This window comes from Lepidochelys kempii, chromosome 12 (genome assembly GCF_965140285.1).
Source record: "Lepidochelys kempii isolate rLepKem1 chromosome 12, rLepKem1.hap1, whole genome shotgun sequence".
Classification (NCBI taxonomy): domain Eukaryota; kingdom Metazoa; phylum Chordata; order Testudines; family Cheloniidae; genus Lepidochelys; species Lepidochelys kempii.
Genome location: NC_136391.1, coordinates 7,716,622 through 7,735,649, shown reverse-complemented (window position 1 = coordinate 7,735,649; position 19,028 = coordinate 7,716,622). Strand labels below are relative to the sequence as shown.

The 19,028-nt window shown below is 48.4% G+C and overlaps 2 protein-coding genes across 6 annotated transcripts in view; one reads left to right on the top strand and one right to left on the bottom strand.

The window, feature by feature from the left end:
- Nucleotides 1-5,451, bottom strand: part of CIAPIN1 (cytokine induced apoptosis inhibitor 1) — a 20,912-nt gene extending 15,461 nt beyond the window's left edge. The window contains exon 1 of the mRNA XM_073307425.2: nucleotides 5,350-5,451. The gene's annotated coding sequence lies outside the window, so the exon portion shown is untranslated. The remainder of the gene's footprint in view (nucleotides 1-5,349) is intronic.
- On the top strand, nucleotides 5,447-19,028 carry COQ9 (coenzyme Q9). Of its 5 annotated transcripts, XM_073307420.2 has the most exons (10): nucleotides 5,448-5,555; nucleotides 6,409-6,516; nucleotides 9,290-9,461; nucleotides 10,067-10,202; nucleotides 10,583-10,725; nucleotides 11,020-11,104; nucleotides 12,038-12,142; nucleotides 15,366-15,521; nucleotides 16,344-16,397; nucleotides 18,200-19,028. In XM_073307420.2, the coding sequence occupies exons 1-10, from the start codon at nucleotides 5,486-5,488 to the stop codon at nucleotides 18,233-18,235; spliced, it is 1,065 nt and encodes a 354-aa protein (XP_073163521.1). In that variant the 5' UTR covers nucleotides 5,448-5,485; the 3' UTR covers nucleotides 18,236-19,028. The 5 variants fall into 5 exon arrangements, with proteins under 5 accessions (XP_073163524.1, XP_073163522.1, XP_073163525.1 ...); XM_073307423.2 differs by lacking the exon at nucleotides 6,409-6,516 and having other exon boundaries at nucleotides 5,447-5,555; XM_073307421.2 differs by lacking the exon at nucleotides 16,344-16,397 and having other exon boundaries at nucleotides 5,447-5,555.

Genomic DNA, 19,028 nt, shown 5'->3' with positions numbered 1-19,028 from the left:
CCTTCTCTGAGAGTCTGATGAGCAAATAACATGTATAGGAGTCACACATGCACATCAACAGGACAGACACTACAGGGAGACTCTGTATTTTGTGGCATTAGCCACAGAAATTCCGTGCCAGAAAACAGGTCTTGGGACACCGCTCTTCCCAAAAAGCTTCTTTATTCACCAAGTCTCTGTTCAGTTTTTACCTCTACTTCAGACAGATGCACAAAACCTTTGATCTTAAGCTACTTTTTCTTACCAACCTAAGACTTACTGTCTGACTACACGTCAGAAGGACTGCTGAGAGAAATCCACTGGGAACAGCACAGCTTTCTTTGAAGCTTTCTTTTTACTATCCACATTACACAATACTAAACTTAAAGTTTTATTACATGAATGCCGGTTATGTCAGCAATTAGCAAGAGGCGAACACACCTCTCGCTCCTGTGCTTCTCTTTCAAACTAAGGAGGCAACATTACGCTCAGGGAAAGAGAGATGATTAATAAACATTACAGCACCTGAGAAAGTGGGACATGCCCACAATTCACCACACAAAATTGTTTCAAGTTGGTAATAGATCTGGCACTTGGAAACGTTCAAACAAAACACAGAAAAACTCCTTCCCACAACAATAAAATAGCCCCCATCAGCAATTAAGTTGCCCAAGCCACACTTCTTTCTACAAATACAGACAGAGTGGGAGGAGGCCTTTAATAAGGCTTCCAGATATCTGGGGGTGGAGGGGAGAGATGGGAGAAGCATGCTGGCAAATCAAAGGAACATGATTTCTTAGGTGCTTCAGAGCAATTCAGACAGTCAACGGCAGTAGAGGTAGCAAGTCAAAAAATACCCAAGAATCAGATCTCCAATGCCAAGTGCAATAAGGTTTTCAGAAGGGCTGTCGATTAATTGCAGTTAACTCATGCAATTAACTAAAAAAATTGAGTTAATGATTAATTTTTTATCGTGATTAATCGTACTGTTAAACAATATAATATCAATTGAAATTTATTAAATATTTTAAGAATTTTTTCTACATTTTCAAATATGTTGATTTCTATTACAACACAGAATACAAAGTGTACAGTTCCCACTTTACATTATTTTTATTATAAATATTTGCACTGTAAAAATGATAAAAGAAACAGTATTTTTCAATTGACCTCATACAAGTATTGTAGTGTAATCTCTTTATCATGACAGTGTAACTTACAAATGTAGATTTTTTTTTGTTACATAACCACTCAAAAACAAAACATTGTAAAACTTCAAAGCCTACAAGTCCACTCAGTCCTACTTCTTGTTCAGCCAACCGCTAAGACAAACAAGTTTGTTTACATTTATGGAAGATAATACTGCCCAATTATTACAAGGTCACCTGAAAGTGAGAACAGGCATTCGCATGGCACTTTTGTAGCCAGCACTGCGAAGTATTTACACTTCAGATATGTTAAACATTTGCATGCCCCTTTATGCTTTGGCCACCATTCCAGAGGACATGCTTCCATGTTGATGATGCTCATTAAAAAAAACCAAACATTAATTAAATTTGTGACTGAACTCCTTGGGGGAGAATTCTACGTCTCCTGCTCTGTTTTACCCACATTCTGCCATATACTTCATGTTATAGCAGTCTCGGATGATGACCCAGCACATGTTCATTTTAAGAACACTTTCACAGCAGATTTGACAAAACGCAAAGAAGGTACCAATGTGAGATTTCTAAAAATAGCTACAGCACTTGACTCAAGGTTTAAGAATCTGAAATGTTGTCCAAAATCTGTGGGACAAGGTGTGGAGCACGCTTTCAAAAGTCTTAAAAGAGCAACATTCAGATGCAGAAACTACAGAACCTGAACCACCAAAAAAGAAAATCAACCTTCTGCTAGTGGCATCTGACTCAGATGATGAAAATGAACACGTATCGGTCCGCTCTGCTTTCGATCATTATCGAGCAGAACCCATCATCAGCAAGGACGCATGTCCTCCGGAATGGTGGTTGAAGCCTGAAGGGACATATGCATTTTTATCGCTTCTAGCATGTAAATATCTTGCGATGCCGGCTACCAAGAGTGCCATGCAAACGTCTTTTCTCACTATCAGGTGACATTGTAAACAAGAAGCAGGCAGCATTATCTCCTGCAAATTGTAACCAAACTTGTTTGTCTGAGTGATTGGCTGAAGTAGGACTGAGTGAACAGGTAGGCTCTAAAGCAGGGGTCGGCAACCGATGGCACGCGAGCCGATTTTTAATGGTACGCTGCTGCCTGCCGGGTCCCAGACACCGGCCCCGCTCAGCCCACTGCCGAACCAGGAAGGGACCCCGGCAGGCAGCAGCGTGCCATTAAAAATCCCCGCCAGCCCCCCCGGCCCACTCTTCGCCGCCCCACCAGGCGGGATGAAGAAGCTTGATCCTGCTGGCTGCTGCAGGGCAGGCAAGCTCCCCCCTCCCCCGCCTCTTCCCCCAGTGTGCTGAGTTCCTGCCCAGGATCAGCTGATGGCCCTTGCACCGGAGGGGGAGAAGTGGAGCCGCAGCAAACCGCTGCTCCAGGGAGGAGGCCGAGAAGAGGTGGGGACAGGGCCTTGGGAAAGGGGGCTGGAATCAGGGCATATCCCCTCCAGCCCCCTGCGGTGAGCTGCTCTGAGCAAGGGGCTGGGAGCACCCCCCACGACTCCAGCCCCCTGCCCTGCCCCTTACACCCCCCCTCACACACACCCAGCCCTCTGCCCTGACCCCTGCACTCCCCTCACACCCTAGCCTCCTGCCCTGACCCCTGCACCACCCCACGACCCCAGCCCTGACTCCTGCACCCCCCACACACTCCATGTCCTGACTCTTGCACCCCCCACACATACCCAGCCCCACCCTGAGCACCAAACAGGAGCTCCTGCACCCTCCCACATTCCCACCTGCACGCCTCGCACCAAATGGGAGCTGCCCAGGTAAGCATCCACACCCAAACCTCTTGCCCCAACCCTGACCCCCCTCCCTCATTCTAGCTACTGGCCAGACCTGCACCCCCAACCCCCAGCCTGCTCCTTCACCCCCAGCCCTGTGCTCAGTGCACTCCCACCCTCAGCTCAGTGCAGAGAGAGAGGAAGAGAATGGGCTAGAACCAGGGAGAAGGTAGGTACCCACTCTATGTGGGCAGGGCTGGGATCCCAGACCGGCAGTGGGCTGAGCAGGGCTGGCAGCCGGGACCCTGGTTGGCAGGAGCCGGCGGACTGAACCCCAGGCCAGCAGCGGGCTGAATGGCAACAGACTGAGCCGCTCAGCACACTGCCAGTCTGGGGTCCCGGCCGCCAGCCCCGCTCAGCCCACCGCCAGTCTGGGGTTCCAGCTGCCAGCCCCTTGCCAGCCGGGGTCCCGGCCGCAGGCCCCGCTCAGCCTGCTGCTGGCCAAGGTGAACGAACCCCAGGCTGGCAGTGGGCTGAGCAGGCCAGTGGCATAAGATCTGCATTTTAATTTAATTTTAAATGAAGCTTCTTATACATTTTGAAAACCTTGCCAATAGTTTAGTTATATAATATATAGACTTATAGAGAGAGACCTTCTAAAAAAAGTTAACATGTATTACTGGCACACGAAACCTTAAATTAAAGTGAATAAATGAAGACTCGGCACACCACTTCTGAAAGGTTGCCGAACCCTGCTCTAAAGCTTTACACTGTTTTATTTTTGAATGCAGTTATTTTTTTGTACATAATTCTACATTTGTAAGTTCAACTTTCATGATAAAGAGATTGCACCCTATTTGTAATGGGGGAATTGAAAAATACTATTTCTCTTGCTTTTACAGTGCAAATATTTTTAATAAAAAAATATAAAGTGAGCACTGTACACTTTGTATTCTGTGTTGTAATTGAAATCAATATATTTGAAAATGTAGAAAATGTCCAAAAAAATTTAAATAAATGTATTCTATTATTGTTTAACAGTGTGATTATCACCATTAATTTTTTAATCGCGTGATTAATCACAATTTTTTAAATTGTTTGACAGCCTTAGTTTTTAGCTTTTGTTGTCCTAGGCAGTCATCCAGCCTCTGCCTACATGACCAGGGCATGGCAGCTGTTAATCATGATGTTATACAATGGGGGTAAAGAAGGGGGCACTGGCCTAGGAGCATATTAAGGTGGAGATGCTGCAGTGAGAGCAGGCGTGGTATGCTGGTATCCTACAGACACACACCCGGAGAAGAAACAGATGGGAAGCAGCATCAAACTAATACCAGTGTAATGCCGGTGGCAGAACAATGGAGGAGAAATAAGAATAAAAAGGGTCTCTCCCCAAAGATAATTAAGTTGGAGAGGCCAAGATCACACTGAAGGCCCTGCGCCAGCAAGCAAGATATGACTAAGGAAGATCAGCCTAGCACCAGGCAATGACTTACGCCAGGCTGCTAGCTGAGGGGAGGGGGAAAGCCCTCATGCTAGGCAGTGCCCAGGTGAGAAGGTGCCCTCATGCAAGAGAAGAGGGACAAGGAATCTCGCTCCCCCTGACTCTGGGGGTGGCAGGGTGCCATAGCCATCCATTGCCCCTGAATGAAGGTATTCGCAGCCCAGCAGGGCTCATGGGGGAAGGGCCCCAAAGGCATCACTGGGGCAGGGGACAGAGAGAGGGAACAGGGAGAAGGTGCCCAAAGGAGTCACTGTTGGGAAAGGACAAAGAGAGGGAATGGGGGAGAGGAGGGGACCCCCAAAGGAGTCACTGGGGGAAGGGGAACAGAGAGAGGGAATAGGGGGAGGGGACCCCCAAAGGAGTCACTGGGGGAGAAAGGACGGGGGGGAGGGGAACAGAGAGGGAATAGGGGGAGAGGACAGAGGGGTAAGGGGGCCCCCAAAGGAGTCACTGGGGGGAGGGAAAGAGAGAGGGGGCCCCCAAAGGAGTCGCTGGGGGGAGGGGAAGAGAGAGGGGGCACCCAAAGGAGTCGCTGGGGGGAGGGGAAGAGAGAGGGGGCACCCAAAGGAGTCGCTGGGGGGAGGGGAAGAGAGAGGGGGTCCCCAAAGGAGTCACTGGTGGGGAGGGGAACAGAGGGGGGGAAGGGGGCCCCCAAAGGAGTCACTGGTGGGGAGGGGAACAGAGGGGGGAATAGGGGGAGGGGACCCCCAAAGGAGTCACTGGGGGGGAAAGGACGGGGGGAGGGGAACAGAGGGGGGGAATAGGGGGAGGGGAGGGGACCCCCAAAGGAGTCACTGGGGGGGAAAGGACGGGGGGAGGGGAACAGAGAGGGAATAGGGGGAGGGGAACAGAGGGGGCCCCCAAAGGACTCACTGGGGGGAGGGATAGGCCCCCCCAAGCTATCTCCGAGCGAAGGGGGAGACCCACAGGGGCTGCCCCGGCTCCGCACCGCCCCTCTCACCTCTCCGCCGCGGCCGCGCCGCCCGCCTACGCCGCCCGGCCCGGCCTTCCCCGCCCCGTCATCGGCCCGCGCCCGCCGCCCCCACGGGGCGCCGCGCTGACGGCTCCGGCCCGGCCCGGCCTTGCCCGCTTCCAAGATGGCGGCGGTGGCGGCGGCTGCGGGGAGCCTGCGGCGCGCGGGCTGGGGGCTGCTGCGCTGCCGGCCGGGTGAGGGGCCAGCGCGGGGCCCGCCCGAGGGCAGGGTGGGGGCGGGGAGGCGAGGGGCACCGAGGGGGCCCGCCTGGCTCCGGGCCTGGTGACCGGGGGGCTGGGGCCGGCTGGGCCGCTGTTCTCAGCTGTGTGTCCCGGCGGGCTGGGCCAGGCGGGCCGGGGGAGAGCGGGGCGGGTGTCGGGTGCCCGCGGGGGGGAGGGCGCTGGAGGGGGCGGGGCGGGCGCCGGGGGAGGGCGCCGGGGGTAGCGCTGGGGAGAGCGTGGTGGGAGCTGGGTGCCAGTGGGGTGGGTGCCGGGTGCCAGCGGGGTGGCGCTGGGGAGAGTGTGGTGGGTGCTGGGTGGCTGCAGGGTGGCGCTGGGGAGAGTGGGGTGGGTGCTGGGTGCCAGTGGGGTGGGTGCTGGGTGGCTGCAGGGTGCGCTGGGGAGAGCATGGTGGGTGCTGGGTGCCAGTGGGGTGGGTGCCGGGTGCCAGCGGGGTGGCGCTGGGGAGAGTGTGGTGGGTGCTGGGTGGCTGCAGGGTGGCGCTGGGGAGAGCGTGGTGGGTGCTGGGTGCCAGTGGGGTGGGTGCTGGGTGGCTGCAGGGTGCGCTGGGGAGAGCGTGGTGGGTGCCGGGTGCCAGCGGGGTGGGTGCTGGGGAGAGCGTGGTGGGTGCCGGGTGGCTGCAGGGTGGCGCTGGGGAGAGTGGGGTGAGGATGCTGGGTGCCAGCGGGGTGGCATTGTGGAGCCCCATTTACAGACACACCTGGCTGGCATTGGTGCCCTGCAGTGTGCTCTGGGGGGTGCTGCCAGCTGCGTGGTTAAGGCTGCGTAGAAGTTTTCCATTTAACTAGACTCCTATTTATTTACCAAGCACCAAGATGGCCCGTGACGCTGCACAGATTAAAAGCGATGGCTTCTGCCCCTAGGAGCTTGCAAACCAAATCACAGGCTGCCAGTAGAGCTCAGACGCATCAGCTAGGTAGGCGGAAGCTCTGATGCGGATGTGTTTAAGTGGTTATCTGTGAGTGCTAGTGACACAGTGCTAGAATTTGGGTCCATTTGGTACTGGGCCAGGAGCCGGACATTCACTTGGCTTTGGTATATTCTGGGTATCAGGGCAGAGTAGGGGGTCAAATGGCATTGAGAGGTTATGAGTGTTAAGGAGAAGCAGATGCATAACTGACAAGGCGCTACTCCACATGCTAGAGTTCTCAAACTGGGGGGGTCGCAAGGTTATTAGTCGGGGGTTGTGAGCTGTCAGCTGCCACCCCAGCCCCCGCTTTGCCTCCAGCATTTATAATGGTGTTAAATATATAATAAAGGGTTTTTAATTTATGGGGGGGGGAGTCACACTCAGAGGCTTGCTGTGTAAAAGGGGTCACCAGTATAAAAGTTTGAGAACCTCTGGGCTAGAGTGAATTAGATGTTTAACTGGTATTCTGGTATCCTGAGCCCTGCCTGTAACCGAACCACTAAGAGGAGCACAGCAAGATTAGCACTGTGTCTGTGGAGTGGCATAGAGGCCTCACTGCAGTGTCTCATGCTGACACCAGAAGTCTTACGCGCCGTGTACCCTTCGTGTTGGCTTTAGTGTTAGGGTGCAAGATCCTCTCAGCTTTACTTGAACCGTAGTATGCACGGCTGGCGGTGTCATTGGGACACAGGGCACAGTAAGGGTGAAGAACACCAGCAGGTCACATGCTGTAAGGAAGAGAAATTGGTGTCTCTAATACAATGAAGCCAGACCTATTGCAAGTTTTGGGTTAACTGGAGTCGAGTGGCTCAGACAGTGGTGATGAAGTGGTATGAACAATAAGGAAGCCCTGTTTGACTGCAGTTTATGTACAACTGTTTGCCAGTTCTAGACATAACAAGTCGTACAGCGTGAGACTGGGAGGTGTGGGGGGTGCAAATGATGGTTGATAAGAGCCTGTTATGGAAGAGGAAGTGCTGGGTGAAGGATATTGAAAGGAGTATTCTGCTATTAAAACTTCTTGGCTCTTGGGACATAAAGAAAATCTCCTTTAGAGTTATCAGATCATCCCATTAATCTCTTTCTGCCCCTCCCCCCAAAAAAGGGAATGGGTAAAATTGTCCCAGATTGTGTATTTTCACTTAAGGGAGAGCTTAGAGGGTGTCTGAACTATGCAGCCAGTGGCTTGTCTATGCACATGCTTTACGGCAACTTGGGTTTAAATCTACCCCACGCTAGCCTGCTGCGTACCAAGTGTCCATGCAGACCCTGCTGACACACACTAACAGCTCCTTATTGTCCTTTGATTCATTCCCATTTCAAAATGAGGAAGATAAGAGCACACTAGGGGAACAGAGGGGGGCCCAAAGGACTCACTGGCGGGGAGGGGAACAGAGGGGGCCCCCAAAGGACTCACTGGGGGGAGGGGAACAGAGGGGGCCCAAAGGACTCACTGGCGGGGAGGGGAACAGAGGGGGCCCCCAAAGGACTCACTGGGGGGAGGGGAACAGAGGGGGCCCCCAAAGGACGCACTGGGGGGAGGGGAACAGAGGGGGCCCCCAAAGGACTCACTGGCGGGGGAGGGGAACGGAGGGGGCCCCCAAAGGACTCACTGGCGGGGAGGGGAACGGAGGGGGCCCCCAAAGGACTCACTGGCGGGGGAGGGGAACGGAGGGGGCCTGTCATGTCAGCAGGATCCACAGGGACAGCTAATGCGCAGCTGGCGACTGTGTGGTAGATTTACACCCCAGCTTGCTGCAAACTAATGATTTGTGTAGACAAGCCTTATGGAATTGGTTCTTTCTAAGCCAAAGACGGGCAACTGTGTTAATGTACTAATCTGTAAACCCCATTCTGGTCAAGACAAAATTTAATTAGTGTCCAGTGGAAAAGCCTTAAATAAAAGCCTGCACTTAAATATCTTGGTAGTGAGGCTGAAAATGAAAACTAGTCTCCTTAATAACTTTCCTTGGCCAGTTCCTCCCCAGGCATATACATAATAAGCCATCCACATTCTTTCCAAAGTGCAATTTGGGGCATGACTATGATCAGACCCAGAAAGGAATTTAGCAAAGTAGCCGGCCAACTCATTCATATCATCTGTCACTGGGTGACATTTACCGGGGGGGAAGCCAGTTTTTATTTACAATCTCAAGTCAGATGAGCTGCTTAGTCAATGAACCCAGATTTTTTAAAGTGCAGTCTGTGTCAGATCAGCAGCATGCCCCTTTGGGAAGGACACAGAATATACATATACACGCATTAAATTTTTAAAAAATAACTCTGTTTGGCTAAAGAAAAACAATTATTATGTGATAGCCAAATTACAGTAGCATTTTGTCTTTGAACAGGTCACTTTAAAATTAAATGCCCTAGTCTAAGTGTAGCATTGTTAGGATTTGGTTAGTCTGTCTGTCATAAGCACTACCCAGTCGAGCTCTTTATTGTAAGTTCACTGGCTCTTTACTTTCTTTTCCTTACTGGTTTCAGCATGGAAAGAAAGAGGAGGCAAGTCATGCTGTGGTGGCCTCCAGTCAGTGTTTGTTTGGCTTCCAGTGCAAGGTTGTGAAATCCTCTGCTGTTTGGAAGAAGATCACAAACTGCAGGATTTTTTTCCTACAACAGAACATCTTCCCTTTATTTCAAGCGCACAAATATGGACACTTTTTCTGGAGGAAAAAACTAGTTGCTCCAATCTCTGTTTCTGTTCTCATTCACCCCTGGTTCCTCCTCACTCTCCTTTAACGGAGACCAATGACTCTTGTGGTTTCCATTTCAGTGGTCACATGCCCATTGTACCCAGCCCAGCGTGCCTTCCATGCCTCAGCTCTGCTGAGGAGAGTCTCAGATGAACAGAAACAGGAGCCGCCACCATCTTCCTCCCAGCAACGTTTTGAATCACACCCACCAGGTGACCAGCCTGACCAGGAGCCCCAGCTTTCACACCACAGGTAACCTACATAGCCAGTACCAGTACCTGCTGATAAAGGGATTAGAGAAATGGAGAACCCATTCAAAAATCATGAATTCCAGGTTTAATCCAGAACTTGATACTTCTGAGTTTGGCGTTCTGTTTTGCTCTGACAAAATGCAAGTTCTCTTGGCCATCAGAGAGGCAGAATAGGAACTGCTTCCAAGCAGGAATTTCTCTTGTTTGCATAGCACATGCATCAGTTTTAGATTTTTGTAAACTTGGCAGTTATGGTTGCCTTATATGCTAAATACAAGGCCTGTGACAAAACAATTTACAGTTACGCAAGCAATATTCAAAACTGGGCAGTCACCAGGTACCCATCTAGGTCCAGCCCTCCTTTTCTCCTCTTGCCCCTACATGAACTGTGGTTAATTTAAGGATCATTTTCCCCAGAGACAGGAAGGATTTTAGAGAGACGGGGGGATTTGTATTAAAAGAGCAGAACCATAAAGCAAAGGACAACCCAGTGTGTATCTGACTCAAGAGATTACCTGCCAGTGGTGAAACAAGAATAGGATGATGTGTCCTGGTTTGTGATATGTGAGGGTAGAATTCCCTTACTATAATGACACCTTCTTGTAGTTACACTGATCAGGGTGGTGCGGAATCTGAGGACTATGAGAGTGAAGAGCAGCTGCAGCACCGAATCCTGACAGCGTCGCTGGAGTTTGTGCCTACTCACGGGTGGACAGCAGATGCCATTGCAGAGGGAGCCAAGGTATGTGGCAGGAGAGACCGAGAGCATGTAAGAAATTAGAGAGAGATGCAGTTCAAAGAGACCCAGAGCCAAACTCTTCCCTTACACTTGAGCAACCTTATGGAAATCCATAGGGTTGGTCCTGTCTATAAAGCAGGGCAGAACTGACCCACTTTATACACTCACTAGAAGGTAATGTCAACATTAGATGCAGTGTGGAGCAACAGGGGCACAGAAGGGTCTAGGAAGAGGTTGGTACAGGAAGAGCTTTATAAAGTAACTTCATTCTGTTTTGAATTCATGTGATGTCTTGTACCAAATCAAGTATCAAACAGCATTCCCTACGTGGTGGCTGTTCAGCAATTAGTGACCGACTGAGTCTTTCTCCTTCCGTCCCACAGTCTCTGGGCCTCTCTGTTGCTGCAGCAGGGATGTTTCACAATGACGGCAGTGAGCTGATACTACACTTTGTGTCCCAGTGCAACTCTGAGCTCTCTAATTCGTTGGAGGAACAGCAAAAACTGGTGCAGCTGGGCCAGGCAGAGTGAGTATCATGTGTCGTAGTTACTAACTATATGCGGAAACGTGTCTTCCTAGGTGCACAGGCACCAGGGGATAGGACAAAAGTACTGTCGAGTGACATAGGTGCTTCAGAGGAAAAATTATTCATGTACAAATGAATCCAGCCATACAGACATGTGCTTGTATAGATGAGCCAGAGTTAGGAGACGGGAAGGATGCACCTCATCTGCTAAGTTTGGATGGAGGTTAAAATTTTAAAAATGAAAATTCAAAGTTGAATCTTTAGCAGATAGGTGTATGGTTTTTCTTCTTCCAGGAAGAAGAAGACAGACCAGTTCCTGAGAGATGCTGTGGAAGCCAGACTGAGGATGCTTATCCCATACATTGAGAAATGGCCCCAGGTACAAAATGGACCTGCAGATTCTCTTTTTAAATATGTCCCTGAAGCCTCTGGATTTCCTAGCATATGTGAAACCCACACTAGATAGTTCCTTCAGGACCTAGGGGTATGTCCTTGGAGGGTAACAGCTGGCAGCAGAGATTGATGGTGTTTTTTCTTGCAATCCCAAAATGGCAAACATCTCATGATGCACCCCTTCCGTTCTGGAGCTCCAAGGGGAGTTCAGTCTCTGTGCTGGATTGCTCCTGCACTCAAATTGCAAGATAGGTTCCCTGTAGCACTCGTCCTGGGGTCTGTTGCATTCTGCTCATCTGATGCTTGGAAATGGTGAAGTGAAGTGGTGCTTATTTCACTATACTGCATCTCCAACGTGCTAACGATAAACCTTCAAAAACACAAACTAAGGTAGATTGATGAGCTTGTTGGAACTTGATGCTGCTTTGCTGAACATCCAAGCTTAATTCTTGGATTTAGCCTCTTCCCTCCTTGGGCTAGAAAACTAGGAGGTGTTTTAAGGTGAGGTGCTCACTTCCAGTGGGGGTGAGCATAGCTTCAGTAGCTACCAGCTGATCTAGAAGCATCACTGCTGGATTGGATAGCTTCATCCAGTTTTTCCCAACAGCGAGAAGGCAGATAATAGTGTTAATATATTAGTTGTGTTGTGAAGGAAGATGGAGGCCTCCCACAGGAGGGTGGAAATGTCTTTCTTGCAAGAAAGAGAGCACCAATAGGATTCATAATGGCCCTGTTACTCAAGGAGAGTGACATAAAAGAGACCATTGCTAGCTGAATGGGACTGGGAATGCCTCTTGCTCGAGGTGGAGACAGAACCATAGCAACATGGGGAAAAAAATCAATGCATGCAAAAGATTGTGTGTTGGTTTGTTTTAATGCTGTGTGCTTCTCTCCATTTGTTTGTCTCCTTCCTTCTCAGGCTGTAAGCATTCTGCTGCTTCCACACAACATCCCTTCCAGCCTAAACCTCCTCACTAGCATGGTGGACGATATGTGGCACTATGCAGGAGATCAATCCACCGATGTAAGTCCTGGCGCCTCGCAAACAGACTAGTCATACCTTTTAGCATTGCATAGCAACATGAAGGATTGAAGTGTGCATTGCAATCATGTCTGTTTCAGAGCAAAGCCTTTATCCTTGTTGTAGAATTGAGTAAGGACAAAATATTCAGAACGCTTAAGTTCCCATTTTCAACAGTGACTTAGGAGCCTAAGTTCTGCTGAAAGTTTGTGGGACTTAGGCACCTAGTGGGATTTTTCAAAAGCCTACCTGCATCTCAAGGTTCATAGAATCATAGAATAGAATATCAGGGTTGGAAGGGACCTCAGGAGGTCATCTAGTCCAACCCCCTGCTCAAAGCAGGACCAATCTCCCATTTTTGTCCCAGATCCCTAAATGGCCCCCTCAAGGATTGAACTCACAACCCTGGGTTTAGCAGGCCAATGCTCAAAACACTGAGCTATCCCTCCCCAGGTTCCTAAATACCTTTACAATCTGGCTCTTCAGCCCATTGACTTTCAGTGAAACTTAGGCTTTTAAGTCACTGTTGAAAATGGAACATCATCTACTCCTGGAGGCATTCTGCACCAAAACTTAAAAATTGTGCACACAATATTTAAAAGTTCTGCAAAATTCTGCAAATTTTATTTGTCAAAACAACACTACATAATCACACCAATTTCAAGTTATTTTGGTAACTTATTTCAAAATACCTGCCAGCAAGTATGTCTGTAATAATACAGACACACACACACATTCCCCCAGGAGTAGAGTTAAAGAAACCCCTATGACAACCCAGTTCCTGTTTCTCTACCCCCTTCCCCTCCAGAGCCCAGCTGGGGGGCCAGACACACACAAGCCCTCCCCCACTCTCCCTGTGGAGCTCCTCCCCTAGCCAATACACCCTCCCCTTTTCCCTTGCAGTGTCTTCTATGTGTGAGCTGGGCTCTGCTGGGTCCAGTGGCCCCTAGTGGCGGCCAGAAGCACTGCAGCCCATTTCTGTGGGGAAAAGGAAATTCTGTGTGCACAACATTAATTTCTGCAAAATTCTGCATTGCGCAGTGGCGCAGAATTCTCCCAGGAGTAATCGTCTCTTATGTAACTTATGTGCTTTTGAAAATTGTACCCTGTGTCTTTATAACTGGCTGTAATTAGGCATAGACTAAAATGTGTCGCTCTCTTAGACTTTGTTATAACAATGTTCTTTTTTTTTTTTTTTTAGACCCAAACACAATTTGAGATTTTATATGAGTGTAACTCAGGGACAGAAAAGTTGATCCAAATGTTCACCATTAAAAGAAATGTTTCTGTTCAGGCTACTGTCTCCACCATTGATGATAGCATGTGCAGATTCTCCTCAAAACCCTTCAAAGCAGCTAAACATAAAATACCAGTAGCTTATTAAAGCCTTCATCTTTTTGGCAGGAAATAAAAGCAAAGTAAATTATAGCTTTAATTAAAGCAATTAATAAATTATTTTAATTCATGTAGACATCAGTGGGGAAAGCTAAATGAGCCATCTTAACAAACTACTTTAATAAACTTCAGTTATGTATAAAATAGCTACTGCAATGGAAAATAAATAAGATGACAGAAAAATTAAAGAAATAAACCAGAAAGCAGCTGAAAGGAGTTGATCACACCCGGAAATCTAAGTGCCTTATGGAGTCTGAAAGTCATTGATGATATTTCAGAGGCTGGGCCTAAACTGAGCTGTTTCTGAAAGTCTCCCCGGCACCTTTGAAATGGAAGAACCTCTCTTTCACATTCTTTATCTATTCATCACTACTTCTGAGGGAGTCACCAAGTTGTCTGTGGGGACCTGGGAAGCTGATCCCATTCCCTGTTTCCCTAGGAAGGCGTTAGCTCAGTCACTTGCAGTAAGGCCATCTTGAACATGGAGCTCTCCGTCACCTACCTTTGCACAGGGGACTCCTGTGTTGCATGCTTTGACGCAGCAGAGGAACAAGGGCAAAGAATGGGATGCGTCTGAGACAAACTGGTTTGCAAGTGGCTATGTGGAGAGTAAAGGTTTGCAAGTTTCTGGTGTAGCTGATAGAAGGACATTCTATCCAACCAATATTTTGCCAATTTCTAACCATGTTTTTGCAACTCAAGTCCGCTGTTTTCTCTTGTGCTTTTAAGTGTGAATGGAGCAACCATCACTGCTCCTATCTCTGCTGCAACTTGGGGTTTTTAATCACGAAAGCAAACAAAGTTGAAAAGTAAGAGTCCCTTTACAATTTTTTTTTGCTTGGCATGGGAATTATTCAAGTGGGGTTGGACAAACTGGAGAGTTTCAGGTATAGCCCGTTGTAATGCATCTTACGGCATTGCAAGCGCAATGTAATGATTCAGCGTGTGGTATCAGTACTCTTTATACATGTCTGAATCCCTAGCAGCTCACAGCTGGGGGGATTGGTTCTGAATATAGGATTTGTTATGCTGCATCAGGCTATTAACTTCACATTGGCTGATACAAATGCCTTACGGAAAGGTGAAGTCTTCCACAATGCATCTTGCTGACTGGGCAGCGCAGAATAGGGTGAGGCTGGATTCCTTCCTAACCCCTGCAGCAACCTATTTGCACTCTGAAGCGGGTAGTGGTGGTGTAACTTTTGGTCAGCAATTTTCTACACGCTGCTTTTTCTCCCTCTCTCTTGCTCAGAACCAGGTGGTCACTGTAATTGTGATATCAGTTTGGTGCCAGGAGAGCAGCTGCAGTGTCAGAGGGTGGTGGCCTACTGCATAAGCACAATTTGTGCATTCATAATAGTTTAAGGCCCAGAGCCACAAAGGTATTTAGGGTTCTAACTTCCATTGATTTCAATCTGTCTTGTCTGCTAAGCTGTCCCTTCACCCTGGATCAATCACTGCTCAGCTGATAACTTGGGAGAGATTACCTCTATTCTATCTCTCCCCTTCCCAGGTCAGCTTATGAGATCTGCATTTTACTGGACAGTGCTTAACTTTGTGTCTCATGATTAAAGCTATGATTATGTCACGGAGATCACGGAATCCGTGACTTCCAGAGACCTCCATGACATTTTCTGCCCTGGGGCTGGAACTCCCAGCCAGCCCCCTTGCAGCTCCCAGCCCCCGCCCTGGTGGGGGGACCCCTCCAAAAGTCAGGGACAGGTCACAAGCTTCTGTGAATTTTTGTTTATTGCCTGTGACCTGTCCATGACTTTTACTAAAAATATCTCTGACAAAACCTTAGCCTTACTCATGATTCATGTCCTTGCAGATTAATTGGTACACTCGTCGGACAGTGCTAGCTGGCATCTACAACACCACTGAGGTGGTGATGATGCAGGACTCGTCTCCTGACTTTGAAGAGACTTGGCGCTTCCTGGAAAACAGAATAGCTGATGCCATGAAGATGGGTCATACAGCTAAACAGGTAACACTATATAGTTTAGGGAACATAGGGCCTGTCGATACTGCATTTATGGGTTTGTTGCAGCTTGAGCAGACATACCCAAGCTATCTGTACTCTAGCTAGCTTGGGTAGTGGACCGTGAAGCTGCAGCAGCATGGGTTTAAGTGCACACTAGCTGCCTGAGTAAATACCCAGGGTTCCACACAGGCTTGTATAGCCCATGCTGCCTCGGCCTCTCAAGCTGTAATCACACCCCATGATTTCAGTGCAGACATACACATAGCCTTACGTAGGTGATGTGTGTGCAGCTGGACATGGTTCAGTGCTAATGCACAACAAGCACCTAGGCACAAACCAGCCAGTACACACACACACAGCAAATATACTGACGGGCGAGCCCTGTGCACTGTTAGTACAATAAAACAATAAATGTGTATAAATCACATAGACAGTGAATTACATGTGTATGCCTCTCCATGTAAATCCAGCAAAACAGTTACATTTAGTCACTTTGATGCTAGACTGGCCCACTTAGATAACGTTACTGGGAGAATTCCAGGCGAGTCCCTCCTCTGCTTTTGAACCATTCCTGTGTTATGGTTTTAGTATATTAGTCCGTGTGTGTCACCACTTGGCCTATGTACTGGTTGTGCATGTCGGCTCCCTTGTGCTCCACTCTGAACCTGTGCTTGGATGTCACTTTTCTGCATCACTGGGTGCATACAAACACCTCCATCACGGCAACACATGCTTGCAAAGAGCTACGTGTGTGTAAACCTCTCCTATGAGCCTATACAAGTTTAAAATCAGCAGAAAGCAACAGTGTGTTCTTGTATTGCCTAGGTACAGTCAACAGGAGAAGCACTCGTCCAGGGCCTAATGGGAGCCGCAGTCACTGTAAGTAGTGTTGAAAGCAGAGCACCTAAAGAGGGTTGTTTCTATTCCTCATCCAGACTTGTTACTAGTTTCTTCTTCATCCCAAGTTTAGAACCCAGCTGAGAGAGTGTCTCTTGAGGTATTTCTATCAAGGAGATAGTAGCTTCTTTACTGGTGGAGCTTCAAGTCACGAGCATCTTGAAATGTTTTTTCTGGGGAAGAAGTATTTAAATGGTCTGCTCATTTCCCTATGAAAGAACTCACAATACAGTGCCAAAATACAGGTTGGATGTTCGAGGATTAGGGGCCAGGAAGTAGGAGAGGAAGAGGTGTCAGAATAAAGAATTTATCAGTCGTTTTCCCTTGTAATGTCTTTCCTGGTCAGTGACCAAATTAGGGACTTTTAGGAAAACCCAGGTGCTGCCTGTAATAGTATTTGGTTAAACAGTAGGGGGTGCATTTCCCTCTGAGTCAGTCCTGAACCCCTGCTCCAGTTTTATGGTAGGAGATACTGTGCTGCTGAAGAGGTCTGTGCTCAGCTGAGATGTAAAACCAAGTTCCTGACCACTTGTGATGACTAAATAGCCGATGGTGCACTTATTATGAGAATCAAGGTGCTTGTGCCAGGGTCCTGACCAAACTGCTAGTCGGGGGTTTATGTTCTGGATTAAATGACTTCCACAATTTCATTTGGATACAGTATCCTCTTCTTTCACTAAAAAGAAGCTGTGTTCCACCACAGAGGTGGTAGCCGGTCTGTGACATATGAAGTGTTTCCCCTGTGCCTGTTTATAACTGATAAACTGCTTTGATTTCCTTTGGGATGAAAGGGTGCTAAATAAATAGATAGTATACCGTTATTTTAGCAAGCAAATCCTGTCAGCACTGTGTTTCTGTACTGAATTTCTCTACAACACAGATTACACATGCAACAAAACTACCTTCCCACTAATAGAAATAAGCTTTTCTTCATGTTTAAGACTGGAGCATTACTTGGGAACAATTTTTACTGTTGTTGCAGTTAAGGATTAATCCCACCCTCCTAGACTGGTCACCTGTCGCCTCAGACCGTTAGGGTTTTTCCTGCCATTTGTTGAAAGGACTCTAGGATCCTCAGCCACAAGAAATCTGCATGTATATGAGAGTTACTGCTGCCACACTGCGAATCTCATCACTGTAGATTAACCCTGCTGGCACCAGCTGTCAAGGCACATCCCATTGTTGAAGATTTAGTGTATCGGGGCATCATTTTACCGTCCGTTACATTACTCACAAAGAGGGAGAGATTAAAGGAGGTTAAAGGGGTCATTTAAAAGGAAAAGGACAAGTTCAGTAGTTCAAAAGCAGCACATGTCAACGATGGGAGGAGTCCAAGTCCAGGTGCTGCGATTGTTCGTCCCAAGGCTGGAGTTGCTAACACAGGGGCAGTAAGACCCTGGAGAGTTAGGAAAAGGGGTTTGTATTGCTTTCCAAGGACACCTCTAGCCAATTCAGGAAGTGATGTTGATTGTGCTGTAGAGGGAGCCACATGCAGCCCTCATTGGCTGGAGAGAAGGCTGACACCAGGGCAAGAGAGGAGACGATGGATGTAATTCCAGAGAACAGTTAGGTTAGATTGCTCTGGTGGTGAGCATGCAATATCTGGGAGTTTTTTCTGTAATCCCGGTCTGCCTGATATCTGCCTAGTCCCTTCCCGCAGAGACAGATTCCCAAACACTTGGAAGGAACAGCTACATGTAGCCACACTGAACATTCATGTACCACGGGTGTTAATTACTTTCATCTTCGTGTCATTTCTGTTCCATTCACGTGGTGTGCAACAGATAAAGAATCTGGCGGGACTGAACCAGCGGCGGTGAAGAGGAAGAGACGGAACTGAAAGTCTGTGCCATGCCCTTTGCCTGTAAGAAGATTGAAGGCAGAATCCCAGTGCGCACAAGAACATGGAGCCATCACAACAATGAACATCCCGAGCACTATTAAAATTTTCCCCACCGCAGAAGCCTGTCTAGCAGAATGGCACAAGCATCTGTATTTACTGGGATTTGTAAATAACTTAAGACCAGGCTTCCTGTTTGTGTTCCCTATTTTGATTAGACTTTCCTAGTAGCCCTGGTGTAGTAAAAACACGGATTAGTGCATTATTAGACAATTGTGACGAAAGGTTGATTGAACTGAATTAGGCCAGACCCTAGTGACATCTTTCACTTGCACTGCCCCAGTCCTCCATAACACATAGACCATGTGTGCCTTGAACCCCGCGTGGACATCATGTTTTCACGTCACTGCTGGAAATGACACTTTCAGGAAGAGACCTCACAGCAGGGGCCAGTTGGCATTATTAGATGGTGCTCTTTGGAAGACTGTGGCTGGGATAGCCTTTCACGGTTTTTACCTGTGCGAATGCATTCCTGGATTTCTTTCTTAGGGGAGTAATGCAATCAAACATGGTAATAAGGGGTTTGGAGGTTGGGCATACCGACAGCCCCCCAACCAGCCATTTGCGGATACCCGCTAGTGCCTGTAGCCGTAAAGCCTGTTTCTGAAGGTGTGATCCACCCTGCTGCTGGGCTCCGGCCATGGCAGCCGGCTGACTCGCTTGTAAATTAGTTAGAAACGAGTCTGTAAAGAATTAAAAAAGTCCTCTTTAAA